Source organism: Mauremys mutica, chromosome 11, assembly GCF_020497125.1.
Source record: "Mauremys mutica isolate MM-2020 ecotype Southern chromosome 11, ASM2049712v1, whole genome shotgun sequence".
Lineage (NCBI taxonomy): Eukaryota > Metazoa > Chordata > Testudines > Geoemydidae > Mauremys > Mauremys mutica.
In genome coordinates, this window is record NC_059082.1 from 64,546,144 (window position 1) to 64,567,653 (window position 21,510).

Consider the following 21,510-nt stretch of genomic DNA (forward strand, 5'->3'; position numbering starts at 1 on the left):
TTTGTTAGTCTCTAAGGTGCCACAAATACTCATTCTTTTTGCTGATATGGACTAACACGGCTACCACTCTGAAACCTGTGGAATTTGAGTGTATGTGCATTCCTGAATGGGTAACTTAGTAACTGCTTTTTTGAATAAGTTTCTCCTTCTGAAAAAATGCACATCAGATTACACAGATTGGTTTAATTGCACTGAAGTCAAGAAATTTAGTTAGAGTTCTCTCAGCAATATATCTGCATAGTATATTAAGAAACTAACACTAATTGTTGAAATTCTTGAGATACACAAGAAGGCTAAATTATTGAGTACTTTGGTACTTTGAATTTGCTGACTTCATTTTGGTTAAAAGCTGCCTTACTAGTTTTTGCATTTAATATTAAGCCTGTCTGTAACCTTACTACAAGTTGTGTAGCTATAAAAATTAGCCTAGCTGAAGATGGAGCTTCAGTATACTAACTGCCAAATTAGTCAAAAACTATAGTTTACTTTTCACTGTTTGCTGTAGGTATCCAAAAGGTATCCATGTTGAAACTCTGGAGACCGAGAAGGTAATTAATTGACTAACAACATACTGTCTTAGATGCTTGTTTTGTGTAAGCAAAATCTCAGTCCTAATGAAATTTCATGCTACTTGACCTCTAAATTTGTCTGCTGAAGCTTTGTTATGCAAACTTTTAAACTTTTATTAAACTATGATAAAATACTTTTGAATAACCTTTATGGCCTGACTTAAAAATCCAGGAGGTATAAATACAAATATATGACTTGTATATTTATATTAAAAGTGTGTGAATGGAAACTATAATGGCTATCTAACATTCAGTACATTGAGACGTCTTGGTCAGCTGAGTGGTTTGAGAACAGAACAATAATTGCAGCAGATATTAAGCATTAACTTTTCCCCAAAGAGCTAGGTAAACAATATGAACCCCAAATCACCTGAAAATACTGGATTAAAAAACCCCACTAAAACCTAAAGTTATAGGGAAACTTAGTATGATTAATGTTTTCATTCCAACCAAAAAGCATATTTCCCTTAGGCTTCATTATGTGAGTAGGTTCAGCTCAGATAGCGTTGTTAAAATTATAAATCCCTAGAAAAAAATAGTTTATAAAGGAAACACTGTAATATTAATAGGTAAACTGCTGCCGCTAAACTCTGAGTATAACAGATGCAATTTAGCTTTGTTTGCAGTAGAAATTTAGATCGCAAATTGTGATTAGTTCATGTATTAGCATTGGGATTCTGTTTTAGTTTCTCACCTTTTTTGTCAAGCTATTCCTGGAATAATTTATTTATGTCATTATTGCTTTCAGAAGGAAAGATACATTGTTATTAGCAAGGTAGATGAAGAAGAACGCAAAAGAAGAGAACAGCAGAAACAAGCAAAAGAACAGGTAAAATTTTTAGTGTCCTTGTTCTTTCTTAAGGTAAAGAAAACACTGTTTGTTTTAATTGAAATGTTGGAACTGGGGAAGAGACCTGACTGACTTGAATTCCACATGCTTATGACACTGAAATTTCCCCACCTCTGAACTCCAGTATCCTGCCTCTTGCATTGGTGATATCTGATCCTTCAGAGGAAGGAAAAATCAGGGATATGCTTGACTAAGTAAGCAATGCTGTGCATGATGGAAGTGGAGGGGGGATAATATTTGTACCTGCTCACTGTGACTCTCTGCTTATGTCATGGCGCATATTCAGTTACCTTTATCTTAGCCAGAATAGCTAGAAGATGTTTATCATTACTCGTCTCTTAAAATCTTGCTACAGTATTTGAAAACTTTGAGTAGTAACTAACTGCATTCTGAAAAGTGTTTCCTGTGCTATTTTCAAACTAAAGTGACACCTTGGAGCTAGTAAGGGATGTTAAGAGTAACAAGGATTTCTACAGGTATGTTAGCAACACGAAGGTGGTCAAGGAAAGTGTGGACCCCTTACTGAATTGGGGAGGCAACCCTAGTGACAGAGAATGTGAAAAAAACTAATGTACTCAATGCGGTTTTTTTGGTTGTTTTGTTTTTTTGCCTCTGTCTTCACGAACAAGGTCAGCTCCCAGACTACTGCACTGGGCCCTCTGTGGAGAAAGAAGTCGTTCAGGACTAATTAGAAAAGCTGGACAAGGACAAGTCCATGGGGCTGGATGCACTGTATCCGAGGGTGCTAAAGGAGTTGGCGGATGTGATTGCAGAGCCATTGGCCATTATCTTTGGAAACTCATGATGATTGGGAGAGGTCCCGGATGACTGGAAAAAGGCTAATGTAGTGCCCATCTGGGGAACTACAGGCCAGTCAGTCTCACCTCAGTCCCTGGAAAAATCATGGAGCAAGTCCCCAAGAAATCAATTTTGAAGCACTTAGAGGAGAGGAAAGTCAGCATGGATTCACCAAGGGCCAGTCATGCCTGACTAGCCTAATTGCCTTCTATGATGAGATAACTGGCTCTGTGGATGAGGGGAAAGCAGTGGATGTGTTATTCCTTGTCTTTAGCATTGCTTTTGATACGGTCTCCCACAGTATTCTTGGCAGCAAGTTAAAAAAGTATGGGTTGTATGAATGGACTATAAGGTAGATAGAAAGCTGGCTAGATCATCAGGCTCAACAGGTAGTTGACAGCCGGTATCAAGTGGAGTGCCTCAAGGGTTGATCCTGGTGCCGGTTTTGTTCAATATCTTCATTAATGATCTGGAGAATGGCATGGATTGCATCCTCAGCAAGTTTGCAGTTGACACTAAACTGGGAGGCGAGGTAGATACGCTGGAGAGTAGGGATAGGATACAGAGGGACCTAGACAAATTAGAGGATTGGGCTAAAAGAAATCTGATGAGGTTCAACAAGGACAAGTGCAGAGTCCTGCACTTAGGAAGGAAGAATCCCATACACTGTTACAGACTAGGGACCGAATGGCTAGACAGTAGTTCTGCAGAAAAGGACCTAGGGGTTACAGTGGACAAGAAGCTGGATATGAGTCAACAGTGTTGCCAAGAAGGCTAACGGCATTTTGGGCTGTATAAGTAGGAACATTGCCAGCAGATCGAGGGATGTGATCATTCCCCTCTGTTCGGCATTGGAGAGGCCTCATCTGGAGTACTGTGTCCAGTTTTGGGCCCCACACTACAAGAAGGATGTGGAAAAGTTGGAAAGAATCCCAGTGGAGGGCAACAAAAATGATTAGGGGGCTGGAGCACATGACTTATGAGGAGAGGCTGAGGGAACGGATTATTTGGTCTGCAGAAGAGAAGAATGAGGGAAGATTTGATAGCTGCTTTCAGCTCCCTGAAAGGGGGTTCCAAAGAGGATGGATCTAGACTGTTCTCAGTGGTAGCAGATGACCGAACAAGGAGTAATGATCTCAAGTTGCAGTGGAGGAGGTTTAGGTTGGATATTGTGGGGGGAAAAAAAAATTTCCTCATAAGGATGGTGAAGCACTGGAATGGGTTAGCTAGGGAGGTGGTGGAATCTCCTTCCTTAGAGGTTTTTAAGGTCAGGCTTGACATAGCCCTGGCTGGGATGATTTAGTTGGGAATTGTCCTGCTTTGAGCAGAGGGTTGGACTAGATGACCTCCTGAGGTCCCTTCCAACCCTGATATTCTATAATTCTATGATTCTTATTTTCTTACTTTGACTTGGTGTCAAAAGGAATGGCTGAGTATTTTTTTTACTGTATCGCTCATAATATTAAGTACCTCAGTTATTCTTTTAAATTAAAATTAGAGAAGACTTTAATAGCCGTCTGTTTCAGTCTTTCCAGGATAGTCCTGAAACTGGGCATATACAGTTCCAGATGTATGGCTTGCGGTACTGAATTGCCTGCTTTAATGGATTTTTAGTGCTTATGAGTCTTTTCTTTGGGACATCAAATGCTTCTGTGCTAAGAATTAATTGACTAGTCACAGTAGAACTTATCCAGCCATAACCGCAGAGACTAAGATTCCCCATAAATGTTAAAAAGTGTTCTTAGTTAGTAGCTCATAAAGTGGATTAATAAGGGATAAAGAAAGAAGATCAAAGCGTTTTTAGCATTGTCCTCTTACCATTAGAATGAGCATAAAGAGTGGGCTTCCAGTGCTCAAACATCTTCCCTTGCACTTGCTCTCTATATCCTTATGTGAATTTACTCTACCAGATCTGCAGGTTCTACATGTATGAAACGTTTAAGCCTTAAATGCGTTACTTACAATGACTGAGTACTTATACTTAAATGGAAGTTGTGTGGTGCTTCTAAGGTGAAGTTGTGCACCACATTTGTACTGTAGCATGTTGTTGAAGTAAAAATATTCCTTACTGTACACTAGCCCAGTAAAAATGCATTGTTCTAAGAGCAATCAGAGGGCTACTACCTTCGTTCTGGCCACAGAAAGGAAGAAAGAAAAGGAAGAAAGACAAAATGCAATTAATGTGACTCATTTAGGCTGCAACTTCATTCACTTAACATATCTGGCGATGAGTCACACAGTGCAGATTCATTCTTTCCTTAATCATTCCCACTTCTGAGCGCTGCCATCAGCCCTCCCCCTTTTCAAGTTGGTCCCAGCCCATTGTTGGAACCCCATCACCATTTCCTTGTATGGGGACTAAAGTGGGCTTGGAAAAAAAAGAGGGCTGTACCTGATGTTTGGAGCCCCAGCCCCTCTTTTCCGGCTTTCTTAGGGGATTTCTTCCCCTAAATCCATTTCCAACTCCTGTTTATCAGCGAACTGTATCCCCTGTAATGAGCACCTGCACTGGACACCTGTTGCATGTGTTACCTAAGTTGCAACATCTTGACCTACCTTCTTTCATTGCATCTCTTGGTCCATCACCTGCCGTGGGAAGGTGATGGTGAAAAATTCCTTTCCAGCTCCAAATGAAGAAAGCAACCAGCACAAGCCCACAGTAGATCATAAAATCCTGTCTTACTTTGATCCCATGGGTGGGAAGATGAGTGCTGCTGCTAAGTGACTGAGAGTTCACATTCCTTCTGGTATACATGGGGTATAAATACCTCCCTTCCCTGGTGCACATGGTCAGTCAGCCTCCATCTGGTCTGGCCACTTTTCCCACCTTGGCTCTGCTCAGATAAGTCTGTCCCCCTTTTTCCCCTCCCTTGTAATCCAGATGCAGCAGGGACACCTAATGGAGTCTTATCCTCCTTTCCTCCAGCCCAAAAACACACCTCATTCAGTTTTGCTGATTACATTATAGAATAATGTAGTAGTTTGTTGTATACAGCATGCAACTCACAGATCAGTATTTTGAACTAATGGTGTATAGGTTAGCAGTACTTCCAAATACCTTATAGATTGAGGTCTGAAATCAAGACAAATCTCTAAAATATCAAATGATTGAGTCGTGAAATGTCTGTCTGTCTCTGGGGCCTGACAAAAGTCCTGAGCCCTGAGCAGAAAAATGCCAGGCACCCTTTATTGAATGCATGTTTCAGGATAAAAATTCAACCTGTTTTGAGCATGCATTATTTGCTCATAAGTGGAAGTCCTCTTTGGCTTGATATTTAACACCCCTTTCCAACTCAGCTAAACACGCGTTCAGTGTGACTTCTTTCATCCCCGCTCATGCGTATTTTATAGATGGGGATCTGTGACACAAGTTGACTTGTCTTTATTTACACCAATAGAGAGACGGCTGATACCAGTGCCCTATTCTGACCACAATAATACTTCCACAATATTTGCCTTTCCTAGGCAAATATTGATTATCATTTTATGAAGTATACAGAATGGGGGTACCTTAATTTGAGATGGAGTTGCAGGGATATTGTCTTATTGTCACAATATACAGACATTGCTGTCAGTTATTTGCATTTATACTTCACTTAATGATACTTGAAATTTTGCAGGAAGAACTCAGTGATGCAGTGGGATTTTCCAGAGTCATTCATGCCATTGCTAATTCTGTAAGTTAACCAACATGTTTTTTTTTTTTGTTCCCCCCTCCCCCAATATATACCTTTAGTTTTCAGCTGAGGCCTGGCCTAACATGAGTAATTAACACCTGGAGGGAGGCCTCATTACTTGGAGGATAGGATTAGACAGGTAAACAGATCATCAGGCTGAAAGCAGAACTTTTGTGCTAAATAAGATAAGTAAATAGGTCAGTAGGCTAAAAAAACAGAATGTCTGAGCCAGGTAAGGTAAGAGGGAGAACATCCAGGGAACCATTTACTAGCAATGGACAAGATTAATTAGGAATGCAGAGAAGAGGTCAAGCATCAACAATTTGTAGACACAGCATGCTGCACAGGGATTGTTTTTTGCAAAGTAATCAAGCCAATACAAAAATGTGATCTCATTGCATTTACTATACATGACATGTGTAAATGTATCAGAAGGGAGAGGGTTTCTGTGTACATTTGGAGGTGTGATATACCCTGCATCCACCTCCCTGTTTTTGTTTGATAAGCTCAGTGTAGTTTTGCTATATGGCAAATAAAGGAACCTTAGTGATTTAAATCTGGACTCGAACAGAGTTTTTTAGATCCTAGAGAACTGAATGAAGTGTTCTGGATAAGCCGAGTGGGAAAGGTCTCAGGGAGTCCCAACGTAGTTAACAGTAAAAAGTTGATAATTCACATAGAGTATGAGGTCCATTACTACTAAATTGTACAAATAAGCAAATACTAATGAAGTATGACTCAAATGTATGTAACTTTAGAGCCCCGCGCAGATACAAAATTTATATCCTTGGATCTGAAGTGCATATGTGCGGACCTGCTGTGCTCTATCAGGAACCACAATGGTGATAGCACAGCATGTGGGGCTGCCTTATGGGAGTATGCAAGCTGCTTGCACACGCTAGTGTGACCAGGGCAGCTGCCAGTGAGCCTGGTGCCCGTCCCTGTGGCCAGGGCTGGGGATGGTACATCCATGCCAGAGGTGCTGTCTGGGTGGGGTGCTGGCTCCTGTGAGCGGCAGCCCGACATGCTGTTGCTTTTGCTGCTGCTGTTCCTAGTAGAGCCCTGCAGCTCCATGGATATCAATTTTTTATCCATGCAGGGCTCTAATTGACTTACATTATCAAGTTTAATTAAGATTTTTGGTTATGGCAATGCTTTGATATAAAATAGGTGTAGTGTATCCTTTTTTAAAAGTCTTTAGTAATATGAGATTTCACTACACCTATTCATTAGATCTTTTTAAAAGTGAATAATACCAATTTCTTATAGGAGTTAACAAGATTTTGAGTCATTTCCTTTTTTTCAAAAAGGACATAGCTCTTGTTTTGACTGTAACCACAAGGTAAAAAGCATAACCACAGTAAGAAAAAGATCAACAGGGTCTGCTTACTTTCTACCTAAATATTCAAAATAGGTTTTTAAATGGTTTCGCTATGCTCTAGGACAGGACTCATTGTGTTTGTACAGTGCCTGCCACAATAGCCCCCTCCCCTCTTCTTATTGACACTGCCACTGTATTATCAGATACTTGAACTGTAAAGAATATGCTTGTGATTCAGTATGGTAGTTTGAAAACTGAGTGAAACTGCGCCAGAGCCTTTTCCGTAACCTATTTTGTATACAGTAGTTTGAAATGTCATTCACATGTATAATGGACTCTTTCTTTAGGGCAAACTTGTTGTTGGACACAACATGCTACTGGATGTCATGCACACGATCCACCAGTTTTACTGTCCCCTACCTGAAGTAAGTGGCCTTGTCAGTCTTCAGCTAATTAGAAAATGTATCCTGAAATTTGAAGTAATTCATCTGAAACCTATTGTGGATGGAAACTTACTAGGGGCTGTTGAACAAACTAAAATAGAATCTTTGAAATGCTATTAGAAATCTGTGTGCTCTCTGGAGATACTGGCCCATAGTTCATCAGTTTTCTTAAACCCTCTACTAGGGAGAGTTTGCAGTTAGGGCTGAAATTATCTCTATCATCAATTTGGTAACTGTATCTTTGCATGAAATGCCGCAGTAAGAGATGCAACGAGAGATGCAAATGAGGGGAATTTCCCACACCTAGCCATTCTTTTTAGTTGACAGATCTCAGGAACCTTCCCAGATTTGGAACAAACTGATAAATTCACCAGTAATTTGAAATCTCAGGACCAGATGGTAATCACCTGAAGGAACTCAAACATGAAATTGCAGAACTGCTTACTGTGATATATAAACTATTGCTTAAATTAGCCTCTATCAGAAGACTGGTAGATAGCTAATATAATGCTGATGTTTTAAAAAAAAGGCTCCAGAGGCCATCCTGACAATTACAGGCCTGTAAGCCTAACTTCAGTAGTACACAAATTGGTTGAAACTATAGTAAAGAATAGAATGATCAGATACAGAGATGAACAAATTATGTTGAAGAGTCAATCAGGCTTTTGTAAGGGGAAATCCTGCCTCACCAATCTATTCGATTTCTGGGTCAATTAGGGTGACTAGATAGCAAGTGTGAAAAATTGGGATGGGGATGGGGGTAATAGGCGCCTATATAAGACAAAGCTCCAAGTATCAGGACTGACCCTATAAAATCGGGACATCTGGTCACCCTAGGGTCAACAAATGTGGACAAGGATCCAATGGCTATAGTGTACTTGGACTTCCAGAAAGCCTTTGACAAGGTCTCTCACCAAAGACTCTTAAGTAAAGTAAACAGTCATGGGATGAGAGGAAAGGTCCTGTCATTGATCAGTAACTCATTAAAAGGTAGGAATAAATCGTCAGATTTCACAGTGGAAAGAGGTCAATAGCGGGGTCCTCCAAGTATCTATACTGTGACGAGTGATGTTCAATACAGTCATGAATGATCTGGAAAAAGAGGTGAACAACGAGGTGGCAAAATTTGCAGCTGATACTAAGTTACTCAAGACAGTTAAGTCCAAAGTTGAGTGCAAAGAGTTAGAAAGGGATCTCACAAAATAGGGTGACTGGGCAACAAAATGGCTGATGAAATGCAATGTAGATAAATGCAAAGGCAGCAAAGAGTCCTGTGGCACCTTATAGACTAACAGACGTTTTGCAGCATGAGCTTTCGTGGGTGAATACCCACTTCTTCAGATGCAAGGCACTTGCACGAAAGCTCATGCTGCAAAACGTCTGTTAGTCTATAAGGTGCCACAGGACTCTTTGCTGCTTCTACAGAACCAGACTAACACGGCTACCCCTCTGATACTTGATAAATGCAAAGTAATGCACATTGGAAAACATAATCCCAACTATACATACAAAATGATGGGGTCTAAAGTAGCTGTTGCCACTCAAGGAAAAGATCTTGGAGTCTTTGTGGATAGTTCTCTGAAAACATCTGCTCAAAGTGGAGCAGCAGTTAAAATGGCGAGGATTCAGGGTATTAAATGTATGTTCTTGAAACACGTACATTGAGTACAAATAAAAATCAACTCTAGTATGTGACTTTATGTACTATAGCATCTCTAACTGCATACCTCAATCACTTTTAAAAGCATTTGTCCTGAAAGCTTTAAAATTTCAACCCATATATAATTGGGCATATGTCCTTATTGTCCTTGAGCTATTTTTAATTGAGACTTGAGTATAAAACTAAACCTTTATTAAGTGACTGTAATTGAAAACCTAGTCTGACTAAATATATGTTACATTCATCCTTTAGCCTTTATAATCCCATATCACTAAGTATTTACAGTGCAGGAAAGCTAATTGGAAATGGCAGTTTCCTATGGAGCATGAATAATGCTAAAGAAGAGTATAATTATTAAAGGGCAGAATTGCCTTCAGTGATCAGGAGTTGCAATGCTCTATGGCAGTGGAAAATTTAAGTTGTAGGAAATCAAGTTTTAAGTTCAGTTTCAGAAAAAGGAAAACTAGGAAGTCAATATTGTACTTGCAGCTCTTGGCCTTCAGTGCTGCTTCAGTAGTTGACTGGGTAATTAGGTGCATTATACTGGTTTCTTTTAAAAAATTCCTTACTTTTTATGTCTTAACAAGGCCTCTAGCGTTAATGGAAGTGTTTTACTTTCCTCTGCTGTGTTTTAAAAATAAAGTTCTCTTCTGTGATGTTTGCTAGAAGCTGAGTTGTGATATGGAGATGACATTATGAAATCTAATAACAGAAGTTGGGGGATAAAATCAAATTGATTATAAGGATGGGAATTGCAGTACTGAAATATTGGAGGAGGAGGGTGTTCTGATTATTTAAGAAGTCCTAATCTACTAGCCTGGGCTTTGTTTGTGCAAGGTGGGTAAGGGTACAGTAGTAGTCTTTGAGGAAGCAAGAGATTTGATTGGAGAGGGGTCACTTGTGTCCTGTACAGTCATCATCATCTTTGAGGCTTTTTCATGTGAGGCTGCGTGCAAGACTTGGTTATTAGATGTGGGGGAAGTGGGTTGAGGCTTGTTTGAACTATGTTGGCACATAGGCAAATAGGGAGTCACTTGCTCAAGAAACCATCTTCAGACAGGGGTGTAACATGTCCTTTTTAGTTATTAAAGTGCAGGTCAGGCTGCTGTCACTGCTTCTGAAGTCCTCAGATTTTGGTCAATGTAGTTATTATGGTGTAGGCTGATTTTCTTTGCTTACTCCTACAAATGATCAAGGATCTACACCCTTGGATGCTGTTGAGTCATTCAGAAGTTGTCACTTGTAGCTTGCGTTAGCCCTCTTTCCCTGTGGAAATGGGGAGATCCAGAATCCAAGGCCATGATGAAGGTATTTCGGCTTCTGTTATGGAAGATGGTTGGCAGCTGAGAGAGAAGGGGCTGAGTCAGTTAGGACTTGTATTTGTGGTAGGGATTTTCAGGCACTGGGAAGAGTGAGTAGTGACTGATGATCTGGGGATCACCCAGACAGGCCTCCCTTGTAACTTTGGGTGTCTTAATGCTGTGCTGCTATGGCTCAGAGACCTGACACTAGTAGCCAGCCGACAAACAAAGACTCAGCCTGGCTTCCACCAGTTTAATTACTCCTTGCAGGGTGACTCCAACAGCCCTTCTGGTCCTGAGCCTCTCCAAATTTGTCTAACCTGAGTTCTGAACCACCAGATACTAGTACTCTTCCCTTCTGGTTCGTCACCCCTAAAAGTGTGGAAATAGTCTTCAGTTATCAGCTCACTTTAGCAGAGACACTCCATGCAGTTTGCACACCAGAGATCTGCTTGGGATAAAAATAAACAACATTTATTTAATAAAATAATCTCGGACTCAAAGATGAAATAGTAAGGAAAAAGCAAACAAGTTAGGGAATATAAATATGAAGATGCAACTTCATGCTTTACATTTCTATATTAGATAAATTCCTTTTTCTAATACAAACTTACCTTTTGCCTTTGAACAGTTTCCCAGCTTGCCCCCTAGCCTTAGGTGATGATATCGTATGTTCACAGGCAGCGCCCCTGTCCCTTCTGCTGTTGAGACTGTCTCTCAGTTCAGTGCTTTTTCACTTCAAACCCCGCTTTCCCTTTTAATACGGCTTGAAGTTTTTTCCGCCTTGACTATGGTAATTCATTGTTTCTCAGAACAGGGGAAATTCCCTTTTATTTGGTAGCTGGGGTGTCAGTGTCTTCCCATTAACTGTAATGGTACATTATTTGTCTTTTCCTGGGTTGTAAGATGAATGGTTACTTGTCTGCTTTGAGGTGTATTTGAAATTGTAGTACATATCATGAGCATAGTATTCTATATACATATATTCATAATCAGTCTCTATACATATTTCAGACCATCAAGTGCAGAACATTACAGGTTTTTATAAAAGACATTATTCAACATATTTTTGTACACAATAACATTGTATACAACCTGTCGATTCAGTTGCTTACTCTGTGAGTTTCAGACCCCCTGTTCTCTTCTTGGAGTGTCTGAGCCCTGATTGTCACACCTCCTTTGTGAGTTTGATGGAGCTGTCTACTGGTGTCAGGACTCTGAGCCATAGCAGCATAACATGAAGGCAACTCATGGCTGCAGGACAGGTGGTGACAGAACCCCTTACTGATCTGGGTGATCCCCAGAACATCACAGTGACTTCTTCCCTTCTGCCCCCCTCATAAGGGTTTTAGCTGGATTACTTCCCCCTCCTCGTTCGGCATAGAGTGGGGTTCTGGTATACATCTCTGCTGCAAAGAGTGGACTCTTCACCTCTATTAGCAGATTCACTGTCATTTCTGTGTGAATACAGAGGATGGGTTTTCTCAACCTTCCCCAGAAGCCCCAGGTGACCATCTGTTCATATGCTTCATTGGCTCAAAGAGTTAATGTTTAAGAGACTGAGTTGGACTTCCACAAACCCCTTCTAAGAAAGGGCCAATGACTTAAAAAGTGTTTCATTAGTAAAATATCTTCTGAAAATGAACATTCAATTAATTCTCTACTATGAAATATATAAGAAATACCTAATAATTTTTTTCAGTTTTCTGTAGTTGATTAGCTCTAATATCAGACAAAATATGGAGGCTGCCATTGTTAGTATGATAAATTGGGATGGGAAGAGCATCCGCTTCTAATGGAAAGTGGCTTTGGGTTATACCAAACTTCTTCAGGTTAAAAGTTTCTGCTCATCTTCTGTAGCAGCCTTTTCAATTATCTTTGCATAGCAGAATATTGGAGATGGGTGGCAGAAGGTTTAGGTGAAAAAACAGTGACAAGCTAAACGGTTATAATCCTATAAAAACTGTGTGAGAGGAGGCATTCAAAGAGTGTAACCAAGCATGCTTCAGTCTTGAATAGAAAACAATACAGTCATTTGATCTTACTTTAGAAATCTTAGTGTATAAAAGAGTTGGAACCTCTTGATCAATATCTGTTTCAGGGTAGTAGAATATCTTATGAATTTTATGCTGTTCAGGTTTGATAGTAACAAAACTTTGTTTTGAATTTTAGGACCTAAGTGAGTTTAAGGAGTTAGCGGCATGTGTCTTTCCCAGGTAGGCTCATCTTCAAATTACAATTGAGCAGTTTTTTCACTGATATCAACTGTCAAATTCCTGTTATCTTCTTGGCTAAATTAAGCATAAAATTATGGTTGTGACTCGTATCACAATTTGCAGTGATTTAAAAGACGGTTACTCACCGTAGTAACTGTTGTTCTTCGAGATGTGTTGCTCCTATCCATTCCAGTTAGGTGTGCGCGCCGTGCGTGCACGGCTCTTCGGAAGACTTTTACCCTAGCAACACTCGGTGGGTCGGCTGGGCGCCCCCTGGAGTGGCGCCGCTATAGCGCAGGATATATACCCCTGCCGACCCATCCGCTCCTCAGTTCCTTCTTGCCGGCTACTCCGACAGTGGGGAAGGAGGGCGGGTCTGGAATGGATAGGAGCAACACATCTCGAAGAACAACAGTTACTACGGTGAGTAACCGTCTTTTCTTCTTCGAGTGATTGCTCCTATGCATTCCAGTTAGGTGATTCCCAAGCCTTATGTAGGCGGTGGGGTCGGAGTTAGATGCTGCAGAATGCAAACTTCTGTGCCAAAGGCTGCATCATCTCTGGACACTTGGGCCAATGAGGCAAAGGTGTGTACTAGCTGCACGACACATCCCCTGAAAGGGTATGTGGGCCAAGAAGGCAGCAGGGAAGCCTGAGCCCTGGTGGAATGTGCAGTAAGGTGGCTCCATGGAACATGGGCTAAACACAGGAGGCGCAGATGCACCAGTCATCGAAGATGAAATCCTCTAGGAGGAGACAGGTATGCCCCTCGTCCGGTATGCCAGTACGATGAAGATTCGGGGGCGTTACGCAAGGGCTTTGTCCGCTCGATATAGATTGCGGACGCCCTACGGACGTCTAGGGAGGGCAATTGTTGCTCTCCTTGCGATGAGTGTGGCTTCGGAAAGAAGACCGGAAGGAAGCTATCCTGGATGATATGAGAGGCTGACACCACCTTTAGGGAGGAAGGCCGGACATGGTCACAACTGCACTTGTCCTTGAGAGAGACAGTATACCGTGGGTCCATCGCGAGCGCCTGAAGCTCGGAGACTCGTCTGGAAAGGCTACAAAGAAGACTGCCTTCCAGGACAGGTATGCCAGCGAGCATGTTGTCAGTGTCCCGAATGGGCAATCATAAAACTGGCGAGAACCAGGTTGAAGACCCAGGTTGTGGCGGGGGCCAACCGTGGGGGTATAACGCTCCAAGTCCTTGAGGAATCTAGAAACCACAAGGCGTAAGAATACGGAGCGGCCACTCCCCGCTGGGTGGAAGGGAGAGATGGCTGCCAAGAGTGCCCTTAATGAGGGCCACGCCATGTGCTGCTGTTTGAGACCCAGAGGTAGTCCAAGACGGACTGGATCGGGACCTCGGCGGGAGAAACATTGTGCGTTTCGTAGCAGCAGGAGAAACGCTTCCACTCTGCCAGATACGTTAACCGAGTGGAGGATCTCCTATCACCCAGGAGAATCCTGTAGAGCCGAGGCAGAACAATGTAATTCGGATCGGTTTAGCCACACAGCAGCCCTGCTGTGAGGTGCAGGGATTACCAGTCTGGGTGGTGAAGCTTGCTGCGATCCCGCGAAATGGGGTCTGGGCCAAGAGGTAGGGAAATAGGGTTGGCTACTGACAGGGGTAGCAACCTGGTGTACCAGTGCTGCCTGGGATACGCTGGAGCGATCATGATCAGGTGCGCTCTGCCCCTGCGGAGCTTTAGCAGGGCCCTGCAAGCCAGCGGGAACGGTGGAAATTGGACAGCCGATGGCTCATCCATGGCATCAGAAACCTCTCCAAGCCTGAGCCCGGGGAGAGGTCTTGGAATGAGGAGGACTTCTCTCTGTTTTCGCTCTCGCGGGAGCGAAGAGGGCTATGCGGGGAAAGACCCACTTCCAAAAAACGGAATGGATACTGTCCGGAGGGAACGACACTTGTGAGACCGGAAGGATCTGCTGAGGCGATCCGCCAGCTGAAAAGCCTGGCATACAAGGCAGACTGCTCCCAGCTCTCGGACACTGATGCGTAAGGCCAGCTCTTGGGCCGACCAAAGGCCGTGAGCGCGAAGCTGACCCAGGTGAGCACGCAGCCGAGAGATGGGGTGTCCGTCATGAGGGACCCCGAGGGGTGAATGGAACAGCATCCCTGGATACACCAGGGAGGGCACTGACTCTCGGTTGAGGGAGCCTAGGATGCTCAGGGGGAACGAGACGACCAGGGTGGTATCTCTGCCCGGGTGGCACACCCAGGTGAGCCACGATTGGAGTGGACAGAGGCGAAGCCTGGTATGTTTGGAAACAAACGCGCAGACAGCCATGTGACTCAGGAAACCTAGGCCTGGGCGAGCCAAAATTGCCGGGAAGGTCCGTAGACCTTGTACAATTGTTACCACCGCATGAAACCAAGGCTGAGGTAAGCAGGCTCTGGTGAGATTGGAGTCCAGGGTGGCTCCAATGAATTCTATTCCCTGTGTGGGAACCAGAGTGGATTTTACCATTGATGATCAGGCCTACACACCGGAATAGGTCCGTGTCGATGCCCACAGGGCTGGTACTTGGGCTGGGAGGTCCCTCGAACGAGCCAATGTGGAAGAGAAATGGGGACATGAAAATACGCGCCCGTCATATCGAGGGCGGCATACAGACTCCGGGATCCAAGGGTGGGATGACGGTCCCCCTGGGAACCATGCGGAACCTATCCGCAGCGTGAACTTGTTGAGGACCCGCAGGTCTAGGATATGTCTGAGACCTCCCTTCGCCTAGGGGATTAGGTTTCATCCCTAGGCACCTCCTGTATAGCTCCGATGAAGAGGAGCGTCCGCACCTGTTGCAAGAGGAATCGCTCATGAGAGGGGTCCCTAAGAGGGATGAGGATGGTTAGAAGGACCTTAACCTTGAGGGCCTGATTGACGCCCACGACCGCATAAGTGACGCCTGCTGGCAAAGTCTTGTCTTTGTCTAGGCGCAGGGTAAGAGCGGTGAGGCTGGGGACGGAAAGGTCGGTGCTAAGCACCGGCGTGTGCATGCTAATAGAGAGCGGAAAGTGACCCTGCTGCCCTTCCGGCTTTGCAGCCTAGGGCCAGGTTTCTCAGAGAACAGGCCTTTGCCAGAGCAGGGCAAGTCCTGTATAGTGGACAGCAGCTGCGAGGGAAGGCTCGATAACCGGAGCCAGGAAATGCGCCTCGTGGCCACACCCGAGGCCAGGGTCGTGGCAGCGAAGTCAGCTGCATCCAACTAGGCCTGGAGGGAAGCTCTATCCAGCTTCTTCCCTCGATCCAGGAGGGCATCGAACTCTTGACGTGAGTTCTGAAGAACCGACTCTGTAAAGTTGCCCACCGCCACCCGTAGTAGCAGCTAAGCAGGGCTTGCTAGTTTGCTACACAAAATGGCAGGGCCCCCGCCGGTACATCGTACAGCCCCGTAAGACCAGTCGCCTAGCCCGCTAGGATTTAGGAGCTGGTGCCTGCTGGCCATGGCGTTCCATCCCATTGAGGGACTGGACGACAAGGGAGTGGGGGGGGGGGTTAGATGTACCTAGGTACTCGTACCCCCTGGATGATGCTATGCACTTGCATTCCGATCAGAGGAGGGCCCGAGGAGTATGTTCCTGCCCCCGCCTCAGCTGGGGAGGAGGAAGAAGAAAGGCCAGGGACAAGCGGGTCCTGTGTGGGCTCGCACTCCTGGACGACCTCCTGATCCGGTGGGATCTGGGAGCCCGGTGGCTGAACCGGGGCTTGCTCCGTACTGGTCGCAGGGGGACGGCTAATTGCCGCCTCTGGCACCCAGAGCTCCGACGGAACGGAGCGAGATGGGAGCACCGGTATGCCTCTGGCGTGGCAGTACGCCCATGGTGACTAGAAGGACCTCTGATAGGTCTCCTGGAAGACTCTGGGGGGCACATCGGAAAAGAGAGTACTGTGCATATGAAGTGTCCGCACGTGGCAACACTGATGCGTGACTGGGTGGCCCTGAAGGAGCTGAAGAGCCTTTGGTAGAGTCTCCTTCTCTAACTGACGTCGCTCGACTCGGCACCGGGGATCGGTACCGGGAGACATACCGGTACCGAGAACGAGACCTGCCACCGGAGCTGTGCTGGGCGGTAGACCGAGAGCGCGAGGCTCGACGTTCAGGAGTGGGTACAGGAGTCTCGGTGCCTGGGGCGGTGCCGGGGGCGGGATCGGTGCCGAATGTACCGGGCCAGCGAACGTGACGCTGGCCGGTGCCGCGAGTACTAAAGGTACCGCAATGGAGAACGGTGCCGAGACCACGAGCGGCGTCGGGACCTCGATCGGTGACGGGACCGAGAACGTCTGCGGGACCGCGATCGGGGACGGTGCCACTCTGCGGTGCCGACGCAGGGTGGCGTGAGCAAGACAGGCTCGCCAAAAGACCATAAAACCCGCACCGGCGATGTCGGGGGTTAAGCAGCGCAGGCTCTGCCCTTGCCATCAACTCCCTCGCTGTGGAAATGTTCCCAGCATGGAGGGAATAGTGAGCTCGACCACAGCTCGCGCCGGGGAGCATTCAGGTGTTGGACTCGACGGCTCTTGCGAGGCCGTAGTCCACGGTGCTGATACTGTCGGTGCCGAAGCAGTCACCGGTGCCGGGCAGCCCGACGTAGTAGAGCGCTCGGGCTGCGGAGCGGGCCGCTCAGACGCCGCTGAAAAGCGAGCTCGACCACGGTTCGTACCGGGGAGCTTTCCAGCACCGGACTCAACAGCTCTTGCCTGGCCGGAGTTAACGGTGTGGATACTGTCGGTGCCGCGGCAGACATCGGTGCCGGGCGATCCGACTGAGCGTAGCGCTCGGCTGCGGAGCAGGCGGCTCGGACGCAGCGTCTTAGCGAGCTCGACCACGGTCCGTACCGGGGAGCTTTCCAGCACCGGACTCGACGGCTCTTGCCTGGCCGGAGTTAATGGAGCGGATAATGTCGGTGCCGCGGCAGACATCGGTGTTGGGCGATCCGACTGAGCCTAGCGCTTGGCTGCGGAGCAGGCGGCTCGGACGCAGCAAGTATATTGTGCCTCTTCATCCTCCAGGAGAGGGAACCATGGCGAGTGGACGTCGGAGTCAGCGAGGGCCAGTGCCGGGAGGCCTTGGCGGCACCGGGGAACCGGTGCCGAGGGAGTGCTCCTTGAAGACTAACCAGCGCTCGGCGCCGAGAGCGGAGGAGCAAGAGCTGCCTCCCTCAGGAGCTGTTTGAGACGAAAGTCCCGCTCCCCTTTGTTCTAGGATCAAAGGCCCCGCGAATGCGGCACTTATCTGTCAGTTGAGAATCCTCGAGGCACTTAGGAGAGGATCTCTTGTCGGCAATGGCTTGTGGCCGGCCGAGCATTGTAAAACCCTGTGGACCGGGCATCGGACCCGGCACCGGGTGAGGGGAAGGGGATAAACCCCGAACCCCTGAAAATAAATCCTATACTACAAACAAATAAAGTCAACTACAACTATAAACTATACACTAAACGAGAGAAACTACGAGTAGCTAGGGAGGTGGAGGTCAGCTAAGCTGCGCTCCACTGTTCTAACGGCCGTCACGGGCGGAAAGAAGGAACTGAGGAGCGGATGGGTCGGCAGGGGTATATATCCTGCGCTATAGCGGCGCCACTCCAGGGGGCGCCCAGCCGACCCACCGAGTGTTGCTAGGGTAAAAGTCTTCCGAAGAGCCGTGCACGCGCGGCGCACACACCTAACTGGGATGCATAGGAGCAATCACTCGAAGAAGAAGAACAATTTAGTTTAAAAATAATCTTACTGTCTGCATTTTAATTCATATTTATGACATTGCTGATTGCATTGCCCTTGTCAGAATACTTCTTAGCCAAGGAGAAGCCTTTACAAAAAAATCTTTGTATGAAAATTATTGTTGTGAACCCCGATTGAATCGGGAACAATGTTCATTTGCTATTAATGTTACTAGCTTCAGGCTTTTATCAGGCTTAGTTTGTTGACTTTTTCTAGTGGACATAGCTCAGTTCTAATGCTCCCTGAAGATCTGTGTTAATGATTTTCAGCATCTTAATGTTGTTTACCACTGAATAAAACAAAATATCCTTGAGTGTTTGGCAAAATTGTTTATAAAAGCAAAACATTTTATTCTTACCTCTTAAATTTCATTTTTAGACTATTGGATACTAAACTGATGGCAAGTACGCAACCTTTTAAGGTAACTTACAAATGTAAATAACTATAGTCTAATCTTTTTGTGTGTGTTTTAAATGAGTACTGAAATACAAATAATATTTTACTAGAGGACAACCGATAATAGAATGTTGCATTTATAAATACTACCTCTGTTGTAGCAGGATGACTTCATACTGTTGTAAAAACTTTCTCATTTAACCCTTCTAAAACTACCGTAAATGAACTTTAAAATAACAAATTATAATACTTTTAAAATTCCATTCTTTCATTGTAAAATCTCTACTAGATGGCTGGTCTTGAGCAGTTAGCTTTGGGTCCTGGACAAATGTAAAGTTCTTAATTGACTCTGCCGAAACTAATCTTCTACTATTTCTATTGTGAGATAATACAAGAAAATGTCTGAATTATCCATCATGATTTTCCTTGAACTCTGGGAGCACCGTTCCTGCAGTCCTTACTTGGGTAACTATCCTCTCAATCAACAGGACTTTTGCCTGAGTAGAACTCTGGGTTTTTGAGTCCAAGGTGCATCATTTTTATTTAGACTCATTTGACTGTTCAAACGTAATTTTAACAAGTTTTTTAAAATGTCAGTTGAACAGAGTATTCGGTTAAGTTTAATTTAATGCTGTGTTGTACCACAGTTGCTGGATTTTATATCCATGGTAATACTAAACTATTGATTTTGAATGTAGGATTTCATCATGGCCAAATTGTATCTGTATAGTAAAATTCAAATTTTTAGATATAGCTATAAGAATTAGTTTCCCTATCTTATATACACAAAAAAGGCAAATTAACCATGTGTGTGTGTATACACAAAATAGGCAAATTAACCGTGTGTGTACAGACGGTTAATTTGCCTATTTTGTTTATATAAGATAGGGAAACTAATTCTTATAGCTATATCTAAAAAATTGAATAACAATTCAAAATGTTTCATAAATGGAACAATATTTGTAGGACCAATATCTTAAAGGTAGTCTTAACTTTCTAGGCACACAAGCTCTTGCAGTACATGTGATCTGTACCAGAACAATATGGGGCACTAAAGGGAAAAAAACCCTATTTAATTCATAATTATGATAAGAATTATGGGCAGTTAGCTATATTTTTGTCCTGTTCTAAGTGGGCTGCAAATATTAACTTCTGCATATGTTATGTATTAACTTGGTGTCCTCTAAATTCAAAAAGCATATTAATTTTAGTGTTTAAAATGTGGTTCTAATTAATGAGACTGGTAGAATGGTTTTGCTTTGTGAATAACAGTTGTTGCATCCTGAATTGTCTGTCTACTTGTGGGGTGAAAGTAACTTAAATGACTTACGCGGAGCAGCTGGGGTCCCGTGCAAGGCAGGGTGGGGGTGGGGCAGCTCTGGGCCTCCAGAAGGGACAGGGCCTCGGGTGGAGGGGGCAGGGCTGGGGCCAAAATCCCCCAGCCAGCTTTTCAGCGCTGCCCGGCCGGCACCACCTGAGGCTCCAGAAGTGATTTAAAGGGCCTGGGGCTTCGGTTGCTCTCTCTCACTCTCTCTCTCACTCTCTCTCTTCCCCCGCTCCCCCTTGCATACTGGGAGCTGTCTCTGCGTGAAATTAAAAACGCTTCCTAAATATCACATACCAGTTAGAGGAATGAATGGCCAGGCTAGTGATCATTCTGCAAAACTTTCCTGTGTGCCCCAGGACTGAGTGAATTCTAAAGGTGAATGGTGACCTGATGAAGAAGGTGCCTCTAGAGGTGCATACCTTGCCATAATAACTTCTGTAGCTTTCTTGGGAGGGGCAGGGGGCAAGGTCTTAATGAGTAAAAATAACTAATTTATGTAGCAGGTATTTCAGCCTTGTGTTGAGCAGTACTGTTTGAATCTAAATAGATCTGGAGGCTTTTGTGACTTGAAAACTAATATTTTGATAACACATGTTGGGTTTTGTGTTTAGCTCACATACTTCAGTGATATTTGCTTTGGAATTTTTATTGTATATAATTTTGGGTGGGGTGGGGGGGGACAGAAACAATGTTATTTGTGTACATGTCTTGTGCATCTAATTGAGGTTTTTGGATGCCAGTGCAACAAATATTCTGAGCTCGACCACTGGGTTGAAAATTATTTGGCAGGTTCTTAATATAGTTTTTAAAGACAGTAGTACTTGTTTATCTTGTTTTTCAGCTCTTGTGGCTAAAACTTTTGTTCTCAGAATAGGTCTGTCTGAGGTAGTGCTAGTGCAAGCTTTCCCATCCTGTTCTACCCATGTAGCTTTACACTGGATGGATGGCCACTAGTGAGTGAGGGTATTCCAGACTGTGTCCATTTTGGTTCTTGGCTTCTGGTGATTGTCTTCAAACATAAGAGTTAAACTCAAACCACAAAATTATTACATATATTGTAGATAGCTGAAGTTGTAAAACGATAGCGCAGCTGAATAGAGAGAACTAAGTTCTACTGACTTCCAATGGTTATCACCGTGAGCAAGTTGCTGCTTCTTTCTCTCTTTGTACAATGGAGAGACTAATGGTGTTATAAGTACAAAGTATTTAGTGACCC

At 44.5% G+C, this 21,510-nt stretch overlaps 1 protein-coding gene across 2 annotated transcripts in view; it reads left to right on the top strand.

Moving 5' to 3' along the window:
- Nucleotides 1-21,510, top strand: part of PARN (poly(A)-specific ribonuclease) — a 152,677-nt gene that overhangs the window by 10,474 nt on the left and 120,693 nt on the right. For both annotated transcript variants that reach the window (XM_044979085.1, XM_044979087.1), the window contains exons 10-15: nucleotides 506-548; nucleotides 1,318-1,398; nucleotides 5,838-5,894; nucleotides 7,563-7,640; nucleotides 12,792-12,835; nucleotides 18,950-18,992. In XM_044979085.1, coding sequence (XP_044835020.1) covers nucleotides 506-548; nucleotides 1,318-1,398; nucleotides 5,838-5,894; nucleotides 7,563-7,640; nucleotides 12,792-12,835; nucleotides 18,950-18,992 — 346 coding nt within the window. The remainder of the gene's footprint in view (nucleotides 1-505; nucleotides 549-1,317; nucleotides 1,399-5,837; nucleotides 5,895-7,562; nucleotides 7,641-12,791; nucleotides 12,836-18,949; nucleotides 18,993-21,510) is intronic.